Source organism: Anoplopoma fimbria, chromosome 7 (genome assembly GCF_027596085.1).
Source record: "Anoplopoma fimbria isolate UVic2021 breed Golden Eagle Sablefish chromosome 7, Afim_UVic_2022, whole genome shotgun sequence".
In the NCBI taxonomy this organism is placed as follows: domain Eukaryota; kingdom Metazoa; phylum Chordata; class Actinopteri; order Perciformes; family Anoplopomatidae; genus Anoplopoma; species Anoplopoma fimbria.
In genome coordinates, this window is record NC_072455.1 from 13,638,616 (window position 1) to 13,660,114 (window position 21,499).

Consider the following 21,499-nt stretch of genomic DNA (forward strand, 5'->3'; position numbering starts at 1 on the left):
AAGGATCCCTAAAGTTGAATCCAGTTTCTGGAAATATTTGCTGCAAAATAAGAAAGTAAATTATAAAAGTAAACAGAGTGGCAGTTGTCCGGCTGGATTTCCCTGAGTTCCCTGAGCAACAATGTGCTGCTGGAAATGTGCTGATCCCCCCCGGGTTTGGCTAAAACGTGTTCAGCTTTCTCGGATGTGGTTGTGGACTTCCTTGTCTTTGTTGAACCTTCCCAAGTCAAAGTAAGTTTCTATTCCTGCAACTCTACTGTCGTCTCATATTCTCCTGCCTCAAGTTAATGTAACCCTCATATTCTACCCATAGCCAAATTCCCTCTACCCAACACACACACACACACACACACACACACACACACACACACACACACACACACACACACACACACACACACACACACACACACACATTTATTTGATAAAGAGACATTTGATTTTCACACCTCTGAATCTGATTGATCTTTGATTTAATGTACATTTTGTGAGTGAGAGACTGTTGGGTTTGATGAATCATAATCATATATTTTGATAACTTTGAATTAGTTTTGAGTATTGAGCATTTTTGCAGCTATTACTGTTATCTGTCCCACTTGTATAAATTAATATTTTCTTAAGTGACAGGTTTTAGTAAAATGATTATTCTTACTTTAAATGTTTGGGATCAATTTAAACTACGACACGGCGGAAAAGCCTCCTGTGAAGATGAGCTTACTGTACACTGTAAGTAAATTTCCTACGTTTCCCACATTGCAGCTCAATAGCATCTTTTCATTAGACCCAGACTGCCTGGTGAATGACTATTTTGTAAATTGCAAAAGCTGTCTTCAAAACCAAAGCTTGACAAAACTCCTCCAGAGCCACAGGAGACGCTATCCGTTCTGACAGGCTGATTAGGACTGCTCTCGATCTCACTCATCTTCACTTGTTCCCCTGTAAATGCAATTCTTGCACTCACATTGTTGCATCTCTGCTTCTAACTTAGTAAAGGATCTTAACACCCATCAAATACTTGCTTAATTTAATCTGCATAGGATCTATTGCTCAGATTCAAAGCTCTTTTTTCCATCTAGTTATATTATGTCAGGGCAAGAGAAAACAAAGTAACATTATGCAGCAGTTCCTATCTTATCACCCAACAAACCCACCTTAGTCTATAGGGAGAAGAATTGACATCCTGCCTGTTACCACAGACACAAAGACACAACATGTTGTGAGATCTCCTCTCTGTACTGTGAACAGCAAAAAGCTTCTTACATCTCCGGCTTTGTGGCAGAATGCACAATAAACAACATGTGAAGAGTGTTCTGTGGTGGCTTTGTCCTCGCTGTGTATGTGATGTCTGTGATGTCCGTGATGCTGGCCTGGTTTGAATTTTGAAACTGTCAGAGTAGCTAAAAGCAGCAGCACTGTAGTTCTGTAACATTTGATATAATCAGTGAAAGTCTTGCAGTGTTTTTTTCAGTAGGAGAGCTTTTCTTGCAAAGCAAGCCTTTGTATTCATTGCATTTTTGAACTCATAAGTGTTGATGTTCCAGGAGCAATAGCAGATGTCTTGGTTCACAGAATCATGTCCAGCTCTACGGCCTTACGCCGGAGTACACACATTCAGTCTGGGTGTTGTCCCTCGGTCTTCTTGATCTGTTGCGGTTGTGATCCCTCAAAGCAGCGTAATGGAGGTTCTCTGCGTCTTGACATAACTGGTAAAAAAATATAAAATAAATCATTATTAACCGCTACAATAGACAATACAGCACAAGAGAGACATGTGCGGAAACCGGCAGATGTCATGAAGAAAATGTAATACTCATGCTCTTGAATTAAAAAAACAACAACATATAACCGTCTATAACTATAAATGTTGCACATATGTTAAAGCAGCAGCTGACATGTAAAGAATATGAAAATATTGCGGCGTGATTGAAAATAGTAATACTTACCGCTGTATTCTGAGTGGAACTTGCTGAAAATGTTACATTACGCTCTGGTTGTGACACACAAAATGAAAGCCATGTTATTCAAATGATATTTGTTCTCAATACCTGCAGTCAGATTCAAAGAGTAACAGTTACCTGCACTTTGGCTGTTTCTTTTGTTCATCTTATACACTGAGAAAGCCAGTAAAACAACCAGGATGTTGGTGAACGCCAACGCTCCACTCAAAAAGTACACCAAGACCAGAGAGCCCCTGTCATCTGTAGAGACAGACATCAGGAGACATTAGAGGGATCTTTTTTTTCTTCAATATTGATTTCAAAGAATGAATGCATTCTTGCAAGTATATCTGAAAAAACAATCATGACATGCCCATTTGTACATGAAAATGTTATTGGTCATTGTAGAAGATTCCTTTCTAAACCTATTTTGAATTTAAGTAATTTAAAAGTGGTCTGAGTTGGACAAATCAAGTGTGTATCTTCCAATAAAAAAAGACTCGTATTGCATTATGCATTGTCAATAACGTTTTGAGGAAGCATAAATTCCTCTTAAGCAAATACAAATCTATGTTTTCAGCAGTTATCATCACTATTTATTAAATGAGACAAACGTTGCGTAAGTCACTCACCCTTAAAGTCCAGCTTGGTGCCGTTTCCAAACAGTATGTGTCCACATGAGGCAACAGCACAGTAGTAGGTCCCAGCATGAGACAGATTCAGGCTCTTCATTGGCAGGTTGTAGACACAGGTGTGTGTTTGTGTGTTGGGTTTCCTCTCACACTGATCATTCCTGCCTCCATGGGTGTAAATGAGTCCTGGATGAGATTCTTCAGAGTCTTTGAACCAGTAAACACTGTGTTGTTCATCACAGATCCCAGTGTGAACTGTACAGTTCAGAGTCACAGAGCCTCCAGGCTGGATGGAATTAGATAATGACTGGTGGACCAAAACTGGGAGGTTCAAACCTGAACCCTGGACATTGACAGTAACGCCGTTGCAAAATTTAAAGTTAACCAAATTGCTCTCTACGCAATAGTAAGTGGCTGAGTCTGAAATTTTCAGATCCAAAATCTTCAAGTGACTTTTACCGCTTTCAGTTTCCAGTGAGAAACGTAGATTGTTCTTAAATTCATGGTGGAAGGTGCCGTTATTGTCATACTTATAGAATGTAGACACCAGCTTTGGTTTCTGTCCCGGAGTTTGCTTATACCAGTAAAACAACACCGCTGCATCATCACAGACGCATGGCAGAGTCACACTTTCCCCAAAATCATCCGATCGGAAATGTAATGACGATTGATATAAAGTGTCCATAGGAGCTGAGGAGAAAATGAAGAGGCAAAGCAAATACACAAGTAATTTAATGCTTCTATGTAAAGATGCATGAAAAAAAATAAAATAACGGGTAATGACAAAACACAACTTACCCAGATTCATCAAGAACAGACATGTGATATACAACGCCGAGTTTGGAGGTGTCATTGTGTTTCAAATGCTCTGATGATTGAAATGTATTTCTGTTTGTTCTTCACTCTTCACAGAGAAGACTGTTTGATCGGCCAATCAGATAGGAGGTCCTATTTTGGTTGACAGTGAACACATGTTCAGTGGCCCCTACTTTGGCTTTGTTGGTTCTTAAGAAGAATCTTATCCACAGCATGTGTGCAAAATACTCACCACAGTTGTGACTTCCCTCAAATAAGTACAGGACTCTCACCTAGGAGATTGCTTTTGACCTTACTTTTGTTATGTTAATTAGACTATGTACCTGAGTTACATAACAGCTATACTTATTCTAAACCAACCACGATCAATCCTAAAGCTTACCACTTGGTTTTGTAGCCTAAACAGGTTCTGCACTGCTGGGGTACGCTCATGTTGCTGGACACCAGGAAACATTTCTGGGCTTCAGTTGTAGCGAGAGTATATCCGGGCTAAGATTTCCTTTTCTGGGGGCTGCTCGTTGTTTCCACTCCGTGAGCAACTTGAGATACAAAACCTGAGTTGGAGTTGAGATATGACATGTACGACAGTATTGTTTCACAAGTAGCCGGTTTACAAGTTCATTTTAAAAGATAAAAACCAACATCATTGTATTTCAGCCAATGCAATCCGCCTATTTTGCTCTCAACACGGACTGTCAATCTAAATCCAACCAAAGATTGCTGTGATTGGTCAACACTACAAACGGAAACCAGAAAGCTTCAGATACCAAAATCTTGTATATACATAAAGGTGCATGAAGTTCCTCCCAAGTCGTTTGCAGTGGTTTCCGTGGTGATTAAAAAACACATGGAGGCTGATTGGTTGATGGATGACAGTTTATGGCTCATGTAACACTGTCTGAGACCACTATAGTATTTGAGTTGTTGAGTTTTTATTCTACATAATAGGCACCTGAACCCTAAGATGATACTCTGCTCTTCTACTTCTAACTGCATTATTGCAGTTTGTAGAGTGAGATTGCGTTTCCTATATTTGCCTTGAAGACATGACCGTCATTTTACAGAGCTGCCCTCATAAAATGACTTCTCTCTGCTCTTGGTTTCTGACTGGGCCAGTCTTCCTGTGTTCAAGCTAGGGCTGAAGTTTCCACTAGTGGAAACCAGTCGACACCTTATTTACCACAGCAGTCAGAACAAGAGAATGCAGAGAGTTGGCTAGTTAGAAGCCCCCCCCTGCCCTCCCGCTTACATTTCTTGTTAGAAGAAGCTATTAATAGACCAGAGGGGATTTTCGAGCATGTTCTGCTTATGTCTGCAACCAATGCTGTATATTGCGGTTTATTTTCATTTTTTATTTGAACGTCTTTACACTAAAGAAATAAGAAAATAAATAGAATAAACAATACAGCACTCACTCCATACTGGGCTGGTGGCAGAAGGTTCAGAGGATACAGATCTTTATTCTGTATTTCACTGACCTTCTCTTACCTTTAAAACTACTTTAGATAACCTGACCCAGCAGAGGCCTTAATGCAGCAGTCATTGGACGCAGGTAAGACTCTTGATAAGCTAGTACACTGATCACTTGTTTCACACTGGCGAAACATACAGCCCAACTGCTGATAACTTGAATTCCTCTTCGATGAAATGAGCCCAAGTCCAGTCTCCCATAACCTGGCCAACTCTGGCAGCCATATGAGGTCCTCATTTCACTCCACAATCTTGCCAAAAATAGTTTGCTCATTGATGTGAAAGAAAAGCAGGTCAAAGAGAAGTGAGACAAATCAAATGCATTTATTAAAAATAACAGCATCACATATTCACACCAGACAAATTCAGTAAAGCCATTTAGTTCTTTGTTACAGAGGAAGCAGCCCCCAAAATAAATGTTGAATGAATTAAAGCACTTTACTATTTCAATGTTAACATAGTATGTACAATAGTCCACTGACTGGCCTTACATTGTAGTCATGAGGAAGTTCTAAGCTCACTTCTTCATTTACATAAACATGGATACAGATTTCCTTGGTAGTCGTGTTTTAAACTTGTTTATGTACCACTCAGTAGGAGATATGCATTTGATGGCAGCAGTTCCTACTCATCAGGCTTCATTCTCCCTGGTTTGTCTGCATTCCCAAGATGAAACTTCTTGCTTCCTTTGACAGTATCTGATGTCAGAATAAACTACAGAGTCTCCACTGTACTTCCCTGTAGCTTGAGTTGGTGGGAGTCTTCTGGGGGCCAAACACACAGGTGCATAGATAAGTGCCTCACCAGTCTGTGAGAAATGGGATTAAATGAATAAGACTTGTTCTGAAAGATTGCCATAGAAAGCAAAACAGAAAGATCATATCCAGCCGTAAAACAACGCAATTGGGGTCAAAGACGAACTCTTACCTGGTTGCCTTCAGAAGATCCATCAGTTGGCTCTGAAGAAACAAAGAGATAACTACAGTCAACTCCAGTTGCTTCAACCTTTAACAGAATATAGATATGACTGTGCTGCTGACATACAGCCAATCATTATGGTTTTAATAACCTGAGGAATATTTTCTCTGATTCTTGCATGTTGTCCATATAAGGATGAGTGTTACAATCCCAAGAATGATGTTTGACAGCATCAGAGCAGTAACAGTTGGACTCAGCTCAGCTGGTTCGGTCAGAGCATTGTCTGGAGAGGAAATGAAACAGTGTTAATCATTTTACAAATAACTAGCTGTGCAAAGAGTTATTTATTCTCTAGACCGAGTACTTTCATCACATTCACCCAAAGCCCACACAGAAAAACTTATTGTATCTAGCCATGCAAATAGTTCTGGTTTATTTAAGATATTTGTCACCACCCAATACAGCTGCTTCTCATAAGATTAGACTACATTCTAATACATTCTAAAGAAGGAAGGAAGGAAGGAAGGAAGTCTTGTATATCTGTTATCCAACTTGTGCTGGCTTTACCTGACACCCTGAAATATTGGTCATCTTCAATCCAATACATGATGGGTTCGGAGATCGCTAACCTCTAAAACCATCACCAAGTGTTTTGGTTCCTTAACTTTACCAAAATGTTTTACTGGCCTAACCCTTACCATAAATAAACCATTTTATATTTGCCATAACCACAATCTATACCTAAACTGAAGAATATTAACCATGCATTAATGTTGCAGAATGCAAAAACTTGAAACCATTGGCTTATTTTAAATTTTTTATTATTCTGTGGATAATTTTTTATATTATTGATTCGGCCTACAAAATGTCAGAAAACAATGACAAATGTTGTTTAGCATCTTTGATTGAAAAATGACAATGAACTGATTAAATTAATTAATCAATTATCGAAAATAGATGCCAATTCTTTTCGTTGAAAAATGGCAGTATAAGCAACCAAACCTTTCGGCTCCAGCTGGCTTTGGACTTAATCTGGAGTTTCACAGCATTGATTGATATTGAGTTAAATGTTCTCTGTGTTTATGATTTCTGTTATTTATCAGGAATTGGAAGTGCTATGGACTAAGACTACACATGTAGGGATAGTTTCTGTCTTACTGTGAATATTAATCCTGGTCCCATTTCCAAACAGTGTCCGTCCACATGAAGTCACAACACAGTAGTAGGTTCCAGCGTCGTCCGAGCTGAGGTTCCTCATTAGAAGGCTGTACAGGCAGGTAGTCCCTCCACTCTGGAAGGTATTTTCTCCAGAGGAGTAAATCATTTGTGGGGCAGAGTGATGAGAGGTTTTCAGCCATGTGACACTAATGTGATCTTCTGCACAGCGGCCAGTGGGAACAGAACAGCTGAGAGTCACAGAGTCTCCAGGCTGGACTGATTCAGACTCTGGTTGCTGGACGCCAGAGTCACTCATCACATTTGCACCTTCGGGAAGAAATCAAAGGATCAATAGCATAATGTTCACATTACCTTAAGCAATTAAGGTGCGTTAACGGGAATATAGAGAATGAATACCTTTCAGCATCAAAAAGGTTCCTGATCCAAACTGAATGTCTTTAAACTGCATGACTCCGCAGAAGTATGTTCCAGCGTCTTCCCATGTTGTTGCAGAAATGCTCAGATGACTGTTGATTCTGTCAAACTTGACTGAATAACGGGAATGAGATTCATCAGCAAATACAGTCTGGTTGTAGTAATAATGGATTGCCACCACAAGCTGAAGTCCCTCCCCTGTAGTGAATTTGTACCACACTCTTTGTTTAAGTTCACTCTTTATGTAACATTCAATGGTCGCCGACTCTCCAAGCTTCACTGTTTGTAACGCAACAGGCTGAGAGATGTCACTCAACTGTGCCACACCTGAAATATACAGACAGAGATGTTATCAGCTTTGTGTTTGCCGGCACACATATAAAGGAGTGGATTTTTGTTACTTACAAAAAGACCAGAGCAGGAAAACATTCACAGAGTGCAGCATCATCTTGTCAGCACTGTCCATCCTCACCGGTCCAGCTTCTTCTCAACAGCAGTTCTGAAATACTGAAGTAACAGCAGACAGCAAATATACCACTTGTCCTATATTCTGCCACATCCTTCGGGTCTGGTTGGTTCGTCGTCGTCACCTTGCAGAACATGATTGGCTGGATGACATTGAGGCAAAAAAACCTGGCCTGTTTTGACATCTGTGTCAGCAGAATGTATTTAGTCGATTTAATGGCAACACACACAGGTAAGCCGGTCAAAAATGGAAACTGTTATTTATATGCATACTTTCCAGAAGAACGGAGGAGTTCTCGAACTGAAAGTGTGTCTGCATGCAAAAGGCTGGTAGGAAAGAAAATGTGGGTTAGTGTAACAGATCCAAAAACAGCTGTAACACAATACTTGGTTGTATTGACCTGAATGAGGTGAGCCAAGTGGGTGCATTATAGAATTTTAAAAAACCTCAACCACAGCCTCTCTTTCCCAAAACAGTGACCCCAGCTTTCAGAGGGACTATTTCTTCAGTAGAAAGTAATCTTGCTTGAACCTGTAACATGGACACTATGTCTGCATCCATTTTAAATCATTCCTTTTTTACCTTATTGATCATTATGGGACAGAGACAGAGTTCTTATAGACAAATACTGCAAAACTGGGACAAATACTCTCATCCTTTAGAGGTAAACATGGAAACAGAACTGGTAGAGCTTGTAACCAAAACACTGTGCCTTCATATGACAGTGGGAAGTGTTTGTTCTTCCAAATTGATTGACAGATGGTTTCTCCAATTACCTACCAAGTACTTTTTGAAAGAGCCCTCTTCCAAACTGTTTCAAATGACGGCTTCTTAAAGGTTCTGTGTACGACCCATCTAGTGGATCAGGTGTGTGTTAATTTCTTCTATGTAGAGGTGGATTTTTTTTGTCACACAGAGTGTGACAAGTGTCCCGATTTTTCATTTTTTGACTGACATGTTATTTCTGTAGTTAGGTAAGTTTGTTGACGCACTTGGGGATGACCAAATGCTGAGCTCAAACCTGTGGGTGATGTCACAGTGACTGCATCCACCTCTTATATTCATTTTATTATCTCTTCTCAACACATACAGCGGGTAAAATGAGTACTTAACGCGTCACCATTCTTCTCAGTAAATTTATTTCTAGAGGTGCTATTGACATGAAATTTTCACCAGATGTCTCTGACAACCCAAGTAATCCATACATACAAAGAAAACAAATCAAATAAGTTCAGAAATTAAGTTTTGTGTAATAAAATGGAATGACACAGGGAAAAAGTATTGAACACGCTTACTGAAATTTATTTAATACTTCGTACAAAACCCTTTGTTGGTAATGACAGCTTCAAGACGCTTCCTGTATGGAGAAACTAGTCGCATGCATTGCTCAGGTGTGATTTTTGGCCCATTCTTCCACACAAACAGTCTTCAAATCTTGAAGGTTCCGTGGGCCTCTTCTATGAACTCTGATCTTTAGTTCTTTCCATAGATTTTCTATTGGATTCAAGTCAGGTGATTGGCTGGGCCATTCTAGCAGCTTTATCTTCTTTCTCTAAACCAATTGAGAGTTTCCTTGGCTGTGTGTTTGGGTCCACCCTCGTTTCATCTTCATCATCCTGGTAGATGGCAGCAGATTTTTATCAAGAATGTCTCGGTACATTTTTCCATTCATCCTTCCTTCAATTATATGAAGTTTGCCAGTGCCGTATGCTGAAAAACAGCCCCACACCATGATGTTCCCACCTCCAAACTTCACTGTTGGTATGGTGTTTTTGGGGTGATGTGCAGTGCCATTTGACCTCCAAACATGGTGTGTATTATGGCATCCAAAGAGTTCAATGTTGGTCTCATCTGACCAGACTATAATCTCCCAGTATTTCACAGGCTTGTCTAAATGTTGTGCAGCAAACTTTAAACGAGCTTCAACATGCTTTTTCTTCAGCAATGGAGTCTTGTGTGGTGAGCGTGCATACAGGCCACGGCGGTTGAGTGCATTACTTATTGTTTTCTTTGAAACAATTGTACCTGCTAATTCCAGGTCTTTCTGAAGCTCTCCACAAGTGGTCCTTGGATCTTGGACAACTCTTCTGATAATTATTTTCACTCCTCTGTCAGAAATCTTCCGAGGAGCACCTGGTCGTGGCCGGTTTATGGTGAAATTATGTTCTTTCCACTTCCGGATTATGGCCCTAACAGTGCTCACTGGAACATTCAGAAGTTTAGAAATCCTTCTGTAACCAATGCCATCAGTATGTTTTGCAACAATAAGGTTGCGAAGGTCTTGAGAGAGCTCTTTGCTTTTACCCATCATGAGATGTTTCTTGTGTGAGACCTTGGTAATAAGACACCTTTTTATAGGCCATCAGTTGGAACTGAACCAGCTGATATTAATTTGCACTGACAAGGGGCAGGATTGCTTTCTAATTACTGATAGATTTCAGCTGGTGTTTTGGCTTTCCATGCCTTTTTGCACCTCCCTTTCTTCATGTGTTCAATACTTTTTCCCTGTGTCATTCCATTTTATTACACAAAACTTAATTTCTGAACTTATTTGTTTTGTTTTCTTTGTATGTATGGATTATTTCGGTTGTTATAGACATCTGGTGAAAATGTCATGTCAATAGCACCTTTAGAAATATATTTACTGAGAAAAATGGTGACGTGTTCAATACTTATTTTACCCGCTGTACATGACATCACCTCATGACATGCCAGAAGGTTTTGTTTACAAAAAAACGGTATATATAGTAAGGCTCACAGACAGGCTTTGCTTATTCATTATCTGCATTTATTACCACTGTACAACATTCATGCAAGTTATTACACCACACTTGAAGCAACTGGTAGTTTATCTTCATAAAATGTAACAAGTCCAAAATTATTTTACATCAGAATCATTTACATGTTTAAAAAATCAGCACATCTGCTTCATCATGAATTTGTGTGTGGTTTTTGAACACATTTGCCCATGGGATCCCCGCCTACTTCAAACCACTGAGAAGAGCACAGACCAAACAGACAGGAAACTGTGTTAACTTTGGCTGAGTTTGTCTAGGATTTGACTTTTTATAATAGCAGGCTGATTAACAAAAGGGTCTTCAAATGCTGAGGCCAATGTATGTACTTAAAGATTCACTTTGTCTTCGAGCCAATACATGTTGACTCTTAAAAAGGTCAGTCCAGTTTTTTTTTCCTATTTTAGTGGTGACTGTCTTAACAACAAGTTATCTTAAACGTGCCAGGAGTGACGTGTCAGGTTCTGCTCGTTACATGCATGCAATGTCTTTTTAAAATTTACTAGGTCTTTAGGTTTACTTGCGCAACAATAAACAACATGCAAAGCAACAATAAAATAACTACGCCAAGTGACACTGACCAAGTGTTAATATTTGACACGTTGGGAGTGAGAACGGATCGATCTTGAAGGTTGTTTGGCCAATGAGACGTTAATGCTTGATTGCCTTGACTCATCGTTCTGACGAAGGTCATACTTCCGCTTTGTAGTCCTGTAACTGTTCTCTCTCCCTCAAACCTTCCCTCCCTCTTTCTCTTTGTTTCCTCTTCTCCTTTATAAAACAGCGTGCATTCATACAGTTCTGTCTTACCTACAAGCATGAACATTAAGCATATGTTGTAAATATCTTTAACTATCTGATTTCCTAAAACTTGATTTTGTTGGAGAACAAAACATTTTTTAACTTTTTTACATTTGAATACAGTTAATGCAGTCCAAGCCAGCAAATTAATCAACAAATCTTTAGGAAAGGAACATCACTGGCTTCTTCAACCCATAGTCACAAGAAAGATAAGATGAGCAGTGTCTCATGGGCTTGCTTGGAAACGTGTCCACTTCTACTTCTTTATACTTGAGTACGTGCATTCAGTCTCGGTGTAGTTCCTTTGTCTTCTTGATCTGTTGACCCTGAGTTCCCTTACATCAGCGTAATTGATGTTTTCTTCATTTTGTTCAACCTGATGACAAAATATAAACCACAATATTGGTTTATGTGTACAGAAACATTGCTGTGCCTGAATGTTTTAAATGGTAATACAGTGGTTCATCTGCGTAAAAAAAATACCTCTGCATTCGTTGTGGAGCAGGGTGAACCTTTTGCATGAGACTCTGAAAAAGAATAAAAAGTGGCCCGCACTATGAAACCGTGTTAAGTGAACACACATTGTCAGCCACAAAGAATAGTAGTTACAGTACCTGTACATTCACAGATGTTCCTCTTGTTCATCATGCACAGTAAGAAAACCAGTAAGACACTCAGGATGATGGTGAATGCTAATGCTCCACTCAAGAAATATACCAAGACAAGAGAATCCACCTCTGTATAGAGAAAGACACCAGGAGACATTACAGAGCTTTACCTTAAGGGGAGACACAACAGGTGAATAGGGTAAAAAGTGAACTGATAGATATCAACATGAATCGTCCCCAGTTGATGGCTTACAATAAGACAATTACACCTTGCCTGAAATTTTATGTTCAAACATGCAAATGGGAATCACTTAATGCTAACTTTTGGTGAATTAAGGATACATCTACGGACACAAATAGACAAAGGTGTTAATTAATCACCTAAATGTGTATTTTGGATATTTTGTTCCCCACTATTTTATGGAAGAAAAATAGCCCCCAATTTAAAAAAACCTCTGCTAGAAAGTCACTCACCCTCAAAGACCAGCTTGGTCCCGTCTCCAAACAGTATGTGTCCACACGAGGCAACAGCACAGTAGTAGGTCCCAGCATGAGACAGATTCAGGTTCTTCATTGGCAGGTTGTAGACGCAGGTGTGTGTTTGTGTGTTGGGTTTCCTCTCACACTGATCATTCCTGCCTCCATGGGTGTAAATGAGTCCTGGATGAGATTCTTCAGAGTCTTTGAACCAGTAAACACTGTGTTGTCCATCACAGGTCCCAGTGTGAACTGTACAGTTCAGAGTCACAGAGCCTCCTGGCTGGATGGTCTCAGATGCTGACTGGTGGACCAAAGTTGGAACGTTCAAACCTGAACCCTGGACACTGACAAAAGTGCCCTGCATGAAATCAAACTTGTATGAATAGCTACTTGCGCAGTAGTAAGTAGCGGAGTCCGAAATTTGCAGATCTGATATCCTCAAGTGATTTTTACCTCCTTCAGCATCCAATGTGAAACGTGGATTATTGAATTCAGCATGAAAAACTCCTTTTGTGTCGTATTTGTAGAAGGTAGAGATGTGCCTTGGTTTTTGTCCCAGTGTCTGTTTGTACCAGAAAAGCCTTGCTGCTACAGCACCTTCATAGAAACACTGCAACGTCAATCTTTCCCCAGTTGTAACTGATAGAAAACGAATCTCTTGATTAACAGATGAGGAGAAATTCAGATCGGTCGTCTGAACTGAAGTGAGAGGAGAGACAAAGCAAGTGTGTGAGTGGCCACACACTTTAAAATATTCAACCTGCAGTCACAAAAAATACAACTCACCCATTTTCCCCAAAAACAAAGAAGTCAGATAAAAGACAAACTTTGGAGATGTCATCATGTTCAAATTCTTGTGTTGAATGAGAACATTCACGATCCCTTCTCCACTTTTCACTCACAAGACTGTGTTTGATTGGCCACCCAGAAGTGACACTATACATCCTACTTAGGAAACTTGATCACATGCTCACTGCCACCTTTAGTCTATTCAGTTTTTCTATCATCAGGTTCACATATTCAGAGTTACTTGAGGAACAAAACTGTTTAAATCATTGAAAAATGTCTTATATTTGTATCAAATATAAACACATGTGTAACGTGATAGTGCAGATATCATGACTGTTTAATAAAAACCCATTTTGAGCAATTCCATCCATACTTGATACTGATATACTCAGCTCTCTGTTGTAGCTGCAGTAGGGAGACATAACACTGTACTGTGTGCTATATTAAAAAGGGTTTATTTTTATATTATTTATTTATTTCATCTACAATTTTTATTTATCTAGACAATCTTGATTCAGGCCTCTTTATTCCCTAAGCTGTGTGTATCACTCCACGTGGAAAACTGTGTACAGGAAGAGGCGGAGCAGGACATGGATGGAAATATATCTACACGGAGTGAAATGTGCTGCAAGAAAAAAAGCCTTATAAAAACAAGAGAAATTAAATTAAATATTTCGAGAACCTTCAACATCTCTAGAATAAAGAATAACTTGCAATAACCTTACTTTATTATTTGGACATGTAGATTTCCTAAAAGGAGTTACCCTCCCCCTCAGAAACACTGCTCCTGAGCTGCCTGAAACGGCGCAAATTAATTCTGTCCTTCACTTCCGTAACTCTATGAAGTCATAATGTTACGAAAATAATTTGCACAAACCTCCGCTAGTTTGGCCCGCCCACAAAACAAAGCTACAGAGAGACGGAGCTGGAGCTCTGGAGGAAGAGTTTGTTTAGCTGCCGTAATGTCGAGAAGACACTGTGTTCTGCTCTGAGAAAGGAAATGTTCTTTTTGAACACCTATGAAAGGAAGAACAAGTGGCTAAACTTCATTTTTTAATGCATTTTACCGAGGACAACTTTCAAAACTGGACACAGTTCAGGCTGGATTTTTCTGTAAGTAGATTTATTATTTGTGGATGATGTTTAACACAACGCTGACTGCTGAAAGATGATGGCGGTTCAGGATGACAACCTGTAAGTAGAATTTGTGGATGATTAATGTTTAACACAACTAAAAGTAGCTAACGTTCACTAAACTGCCAACAAGCCTAGGTTAAAATGTTAACACAGTGTATTTGTGTCAGTCTTTGTGCATGTGCTTACATGCATATTTGTTGTCTGCTGATTTTTCACGGAAATGACTGTGTTTTCAGAATAAATTTGTCTCCATCACAGGAGGACCCTGACCGACAACAGACCGTCCACAGTCTCAGAACAGACTTCTCAAAGGATGGTATCTGTTGGCACTCAGCTGTCCGGGGGTACTCTGAGGGATACCTTAAGGTATGTTATACATTTAATGCGCTTTTGTGTTTCACTTTTAGATATATTACATGCTAAGCTTGTAGACTTTTTGGGGCTATGGGGAAGACAGAGCGCTACAGTTTCATGAAAACTCCAGAATTTCATATTTCGGGCTGAGATTCTTGTAAACCTTTTCACTGTTAGGTTGTTCGAGCACTCTTTTATTCTAGGTTGTGTCTTTTTATTTATTATTATGAATATGAGGACCGGGAGCAACAACATCTGCAGGAACATCTGTCTATAAGGTTTATTCCAATAGAGAAGGGTGAATGCATAGCAAGGCCAGTTAAAACAGACCCCACATACAGCAGGTTGTAAAATAATATTTATTTTTTATAACAAACATGATATAATAAACATAAAATGTGAAATACCTTTAAAATACAAATAAGGAAGGAAGCATACTTACTTTAAAACAAAAAAAATACTGTTTAGATGCTATGCTTTTACAGAGTACGTCGGACCACCGACTCGGGAACTGGCAAGATGTCTTGGTGGCTGTGTAGCTTGGGGAACCGACCTCTCTTTCTGCCCTACCTCCTTCCTGGTTTGGCTGACTGGACACTGAGAGGCCCTCTAAAGGCCAGGCGGCTTTCTAGGAATGGGCTAAGGTCCACGGCAGGCTGTGAGACGGGCTGTGGAGCCGGCTGAGACGCAGGTTGATGGGCAGGCTGAGAAGCAGGCTGATGGCTAGGAGACTGATATCTAGAAAGTTGGAGGCTAGCTGGTTGATGATTGGCTGGCTGACGGATTGCTTATGGAGAGGAATGCTGGGAAACAGGAGTGTTTAAAAATTCTTAGCCCAGTGTAAAGAACTCTTCAGCCATGGCATAGTCGAGGCCTCCTTTTGTTCGAACATAAGTGCAGCCTCCTTGTACTACCTACTAGAGCTCTCCTCCACTCCCCATAGATACACAGGAGAGTATAGCACAAACAATTCTTCCTTAAACAGAACTGCTGGGTCCATATTGGCGGTTGGTTTGTACTGTCAGGTTTTAGTAGAGAAGCAGGAGATGGACCCAAATGCAGACATAACAAAAGGAACCGAGGGATGATTATACAGGATTTTAATGAACAAAAGTCCAAAACAAATCTTACATGGGGGTGATGACAAAAGCAATAACAGAACGTACAACACAGAAAAAAAGTCGAGAAACAGGAACCAGGAATATCCAGGGGAACGAGGCAGGAACACAGCATACATAACAGACGAACCAACAACTAGCAAACAAAAGACAGGACTATAAATCAAGAAACTAATCAGACAACAAGACACTGGTGGGTGGACATGAGGGCAGGCTGAAAGCTGATAGGTGGGAGAAACACAAGGGAACAGAACAAGGCTGACAAGACTAATACATTACAGGTGTCTACAATCAGGGACAATTACAAAAGCGGGAAAACATACAAGGGCAGGAAGTGAAATAAACACAAGAGGCAAGGGACTTCAAAATAAAACAGGAAACATACTAAAATAAAACCAAGATCGTGACAATTACAGTATTAACAAATGTTTATTTTTTATTTAAATGTTTATTATTTGAAAAGAAAGTAATTTGGAGGAAAATAAACCATTTTCATTCCTTCATTAGTTCTTATGATCTTGTGTTATAATGAAAAAATTGTGTTCAGATGTAGTTTACACAGATTTAATTATCTGTAATAACAACTTACTCCTCTTCTATACTACACATTAAACGTCCATAGTCAGCTCTGTATATGTTGTGGATAATCTGAAGGTTGTATATTCAAACAGTTTGGATCGAGGTCAGGATGGTGAACCATGCATGTAGGAGGGACTGGAACCTGGTTGTTTGTTTCAAAACCTGATGAGAGAGGATGAGGAAAATAAGACACTGATTTACAAGAAATACTGTGTTTATAATAAAGCAAATAATGACTCAGGAGGCAACATCACTTAATAGGACAAATATTAATCCAGGAAGCAAAATGTTTCCTTCAAATAAATGGTGTGATTATATTGTTGTTAACAAACATAATACCAGCCATGAGGGGATTGTTAAATGCAGCTACATTTTTGCAGAAAGGTTACAGTTAAGATGGCATTTTATAGCACTGTTGTTATTGTGTAGTGCTAGTGTTTTTACTGTATACAACAGAAATCTGTAATCTCTAAATCATCTGATTTAGAGATTACAGTGTGTAATAACATGTGTTAGTAGCTAATTTACAGGCAACGTGAGTGTAATTCTTAGCTTTTTAGATAAAGAGAAGGACAGCATAGGCCTAAAGCATAATGCTAGCATTAGCTACAAAGTGCAGTAATTGGTTAAACTGGTAACAACTCACCACTGTGAAACGTCTTGGTTGTGATGGTTGATCGGCTTCTTCCTCCTGACTTTAATAACTGACTCGCGTTCATACTGGTAGGGCAGCACAGATGATATCTCTAATCTAAGATAAAACAGTGTTTTGGGGCTCAGGGAACTGAATTCTGTTTATGGTAAGGGATGGGACATTTCCCACACACGTGCGCTGCGCAGTTGACCAATCACAACAAAGCGGGAAAGCTGACCGATCAGGGCAGACTTGGCTGTCTGGGGGAGGAACAAGCGCTCTAACAGATCGTTTCACAGAGAGGGTGAGAAGAGGTAATGCAGGACAGCCAGGATGAGAAAAACAAGGCGGGTTTTGAGCATTAACGCATGTAAACATGTAACTGTAATTTGAGATAAAAATATGCACCTGAAAAAGAGCATAATAGGGCCTGTTTAAGATCATAAACTAGAGGTCTTTTAGGTCAATAAAAAAAAACTTCCTGTGCCAGAACAATTGAGTTTCACAACTTGTTTGGGTGGGTGAGGTCAACCACATTCTCTGCTAAACGTCAGAAGAAGCCCCTGAATTGAACATGGACGCACAAATTGTTTCAAGCTCAAAATGCTCCAGATTTTGATAATCTTTATTTTTATCATTGATTACATAAATTTTACATTCAAAAACACATGTGATTTGGTTATAAAGAACAACAATGAAGATGAACACAAAAATATAAGATGATCTCGTTCCTCGAAGCATGGTCACTGAATCTGAGCTTCTAAATATACTGGTTATGTCATAAAAATGTATCTGCTGAGGAGACTAAGGTCCTTTGGAGTGCAGGGAGCACTCCTGAGGACCTTTTTTGACTCTGTGGTGGCATCAGCCATTTTTTATGCAGTGGTCTGCTGGAGCAGCAGCATCTCGACAGCTGACAAGAAGAGACTGAATAAACTTGTCAGGAAGGCCAGCAGTGTGCTGGGGTGTCCACTGGATACGGTGGGAGGCAGGAGGATGATGGCAAAGCTATCATCCCTGATGAACAACACCTCCCACCCCATGCAGGACACCCTGGCAGCACTGTACAGCTCCTTCAGCCACCGACTGCTTCACCCCCGGTGTGTGAAGGAGAGGTACCGCAGGTCCTTCCTTCCAGCTGCTGTCAGGTTGCACAACCAACTCTGCTCCCAGCAGACCACATGACACACGACACGTGCAATACAATACACTGTGCAATTATAGTTATAATAGTTTTTTTCTGTCTGTAAATATAATACTTCAGTTATTGTTGATTTTCTACTGTTTTTTATTGCTTATTTATAATACTCGTTTTTTTATTTCATTTTTATTTTTATCTTGTCTTTCTTTTACTATGTCTCTTGTGTGCACTTTACCCTATGCTGCTGTAAGCCTGCAAATTTCCACACTGCGGGACTAATAAAGGATTATCTTATCTTATCTTAAAAACATTTATTTGTAAAAATGAATCTTTATACAGAGTTGAAAGATAACCTGCTTTCAGAACACAGACAACAAAAGAGTATCATAAATATGCAAATTAGCCAAGAATAGTGAGATTTAATGTTGGCTGCAGACTGCAAGGAAGGTATCAAATCATATTTATTTCAATCTAAGATACAAATCTACATCACATTTTAAAGAGAAAACCTGTCTTACTCAGAAGTACAAATGTAACATGTCCAGTTTTACTGCTTTACGCTGTAGTACACACATTCACTCCAGGTCTGATCCCGCTGTCCTGTTGATCTGTTTTGCAGGTGGACACTTAAAGCCGCATAATACAGGATTACAGCATGTTGGTAACCCTGGTAACAAATCATATATCAGATGATCAAAATAAGATTAAACAATTTTCAGGAAACATTGTTTCCTGAGCATTGTCCAATTTAAAAAAGAATCTGAATTGTTAATCAGCAATTCATTATTCACCATTGCATTTGCTGTGGGGGGAGCTGGAGATACTGTGTGAGTCTCTGGATGTGAAAAAGAAATGGTCTTTAATTCAAAAGCCAAATTCAGTCAACACAAACTTCCAGATACAAACATTGCTAGTTACCTTTGCCTTGGAAGCTGTTTGTCTTGTTCATCATGCACACTGAGAGAGCCAGTAAAACACTCAGGATGGTGGTGAATGTCAAAGCTCCGCTCAAGAGATACACCAAGACAGGAGAGTCCGGCTGATCTGCAGAGAGACAAACAGCAGAAACATGTCGCATGCAAGCCCAAATGAGATGCAACAACCTCTGCTAGAAAGTCACTCACCCTCAAAGTCCAGCTTGGTCCCGTCTCCAAACAGTATGTGTCCACACGAGGCAACAGCACAGTAGTAGGTCCCAGCATGAGACAGATTCAGGCTCTTCATTGGCAGGTTGTAGACACAGGTGTGTGTTTGTGTGTTGGGTTTCCTCTCACACTGATCATTCCTGCCTCCATGGGTGTAAATGAGTCCTGGATGAGATTCTTCAGAGTCTTTGAACCAGTAAACATTGAGTTGTTCATCGCAGGTCCCAGTGTGAACTGTACAGTTCAGGGTCACAGAGCCTCCTGGCTGGATGGTCTCAGATTCTGACTGATGGACCAAAGCCGGGACTTTAAAACCTGAACCCTGTACACTGAGAACAGTGCCCTCGGCAAAAGTAAACATAAATTAAGTGCTAATTGCGCAGTAGTAGGATGCTGAGTCTGAAATGTGCAAATCCAAAATTGTCAAGTGATTTGATCTGTTTTTAGTATCCAGTGTGAAGCGTGGATTGTTCTTGAATTCATGATAAAAAACGTGTTTTTTATCACACGCATAGACGGTGGAGATCAGATTTAGGTTCTGTCCCAGCGGTTGCTTATACCAGTAAAGCCATGCTGGCTCATCATTATTATAGAAACACTGCAAAGTCATTGTGTCTCCAACATTAGCCGATACAAAACCTCTGTCTTGATGCACCAATGAGGACAATTTCAGATCAGTCGCATGAGCTGAAGTGAAAAGAGAGACAAAGCAAATACACAATTGATTAAATCTAAAGGAAGTCAGCATAATCATTACATTATAGAAAAGAGATAATCATTTCTATTAAGAGTTACTAAAAAAAAGATGGAAAAGATAGAAACAGAAAAACAAAACTCACCCATTTTCCACAAGAACAACCATGTCACATAGGAGGAAAGCCTTGGAGATGTCATCGTGGTCAAATTCTTGGGTTGAATGAAGAGAATCTTGATACTTTCTCCACTCTTCAGAGACAAGACTGTGTTTGATTGGCCAACCTGTTGTGACACAGCACTGTACGTCCTACTTAGGAAACCTGATCACAAGTTCACTTCCATGTATAGAGTCAAGTTTGGTTCATGAAAAAATGAAAATGGTGAGAGATGTATATGTAGAAACGATGGTTCTGTATCTTGGTATTATATATACATTTAGGGAAAAATATGTACTAGTATTGACTTACAGTGGAGTTTAATTAGGCAAAAAAAATCAACATTATATGATACAGACATATTTAGGTCTGATTATTTACCTTTTAAAAAATGAACTGACTTAACTTAACTAATTAATAAAGTTAATTTGGATATTTAGTGGTCTTTGGCTAAAGGAGCATCTATGTGACAGTGTAACCTTGTCGACATCCTGCTGACAACCACAGCTGCTGCACTGACAGAGATAAGAAGAATGGGGTGTAGGTTAAGCAGTCTCAATGTAAAGCTTTATTCATCAAGCCGAGGCCAACTCCTTGTTCGTCCTCTACCAACCAGAGGTGTCATGGTGGGAATACGTAGGTATACAGTGAAGGGGGCCGGCTTTTTAAAAGGAAAAATGAAGGCGTTTTCTGCTCGGACACACCCACAGTATTAGCAGTGTGACAACTTCAGTGTGTTAAACAAAGTTATTTGTTAAGGTTAAGGAAATATCGTAGTTTGAGTTAAAATAACCTTTGTTGTCATGGTTACAATTATAACCAAGGTTAGGAAACTGTTGCAGACATGCTTTCAAAGAGCGTTGACTGTCAGAAGGAAACACAAAGCGATTTCCCGTGTACAATTCCAACATTGTGTTGACCCATCCATCCACCCAGTAAGCTAGCCAAGTTGATCACATATTGGTGAACACATCGTGGCCCTTTTAAAACAATCCAGTAATAAAAAGTGCATCAATGACATTGATTGTGAGTGTCTACCAAGACACATCTGCTACCTGTGGAAAGAGAGTTCTGGTTTGAAGATTTGGGCAGAACTTGGCGGGGAAAAACCTACTAAAACATTTACATAGCATAAGTTCATCTGTCCTAGTCAAGCCTTATAAGAAGGTGTTTAGGATGTACAGACCATGAAGATGCTTAAAGATGCTGGCAGAGGCCAACTGTTCAAAGGGTAT

The 21,499-nt window shown here is 39.7% G+C and overlaps 2 protein-coding genes and 1 pseudogene across 2 annotated transcripts; all 3 read right to left on the reverse strand.

Moving 5' to 3' along the window:
* Positions 1-1,348: 1,348 nt before the first annotated feature.
* LOC129093161 (vascular endothelial growth factor receptor 1-like) lies at positions 1,349-7,814 on the reverse strand. The gene is made up of 10 exons (XM_054601079.1): positions 7,772-7,814; positions 7,349-7,693; positions 6,932-7,258; positions 5,925-6,056; positions 5,783-5,814; positions 5,516-5,663; positions 2,570-3,259; positions 2,076-2,198; positions 1,944-1,987; positions 1,349-1,703 (listed from the first exon to the last, which is right to left on the reverse strand). Exons 1-10 carry the CDS (start codon positions 7,812-7,814, stop codon positions 1,584-1,586), a joined length of 2,004 nt encoding a protein of 667 aa, XP_054457054.1. The 3' UTR covers positions 1,349-1,583.
* Positions 7,815-11,198: 3,384 nt separating this feature from the next.
* LOC129093434 (uncharacterized) lies at positions 11,199-13,360 on the reverse strand. Its single transcript, XM_054601452.1, has 5 exons — positions 13,303-13,360; positions 12,511-13,215; positions 12,043-12,165; positions 11,912-11,955; positions 11,199-11,804 (listed from the first exon to the last, which is right to left on the reverse strand). Exons 1-5 carry the CDS (start codon positions 13,358-13,360, stop codon positions 11,685-11,687), a joined length of 1,050 nt encoding a protein of 349 aa, XP_054457427.1. The 3' UTR covers positions 11,199-11,684.
* Positions 13,361-17,740: 4,380 nt separating this feature from the next.
* Positions 17,741-20,312, reverse strand: LOC129093432 (uncharacterized; annotated as a pseudogene).
* Positions 20,313-21,499: the final 1,187 nt, after the last annotated feature.

Bases quoted from the DNA above. Each gene is read 5' to 3' on its own strand.
- LOC129093161 (XM_054601079.1), bottom strand. From the start codon at position 7,814: ATGATGCTGCACTCTGTGAATGTTTTCCTGCTCTGGTCTTTTT. The intron at 5,664-5,782 runs GTAAGAGTTCGT...CATTTCTCACAG, and splicing joins GATCTTCTGAAGGCAACCAG to ACTGGTGAGGCACTTATCTA. The intron at 1,988-2,075 runs GTAACTGTTACT...TGTCACAACCAG, and splicing joins AAGAAACAGCCAAAGTGCAG to AGCGTAATGTAACATTTTCA.
- LOC129093434 (XM_054601452.1), bottom strand. From the start codon at position 13,360: ATGATGACATCTCCAAAGTTTGTCTTTTATCTGACTTCTTTGTTTTTG. The intron at 11,956-12,042 runs GTACTGTAACTA...ATTCTTTTTCAG, and splicing joins GAACATCTGTGAATGTACAG to AGTCTCATGCAAAAGGTTCA. The intron at 11,805-11,911 runs GTATTTTTTTTA...TTTTGTCATCAG, and splicing joins GCTCCACAACGAATGCAGAG to GTTGAACAAAATGAAGAAAA.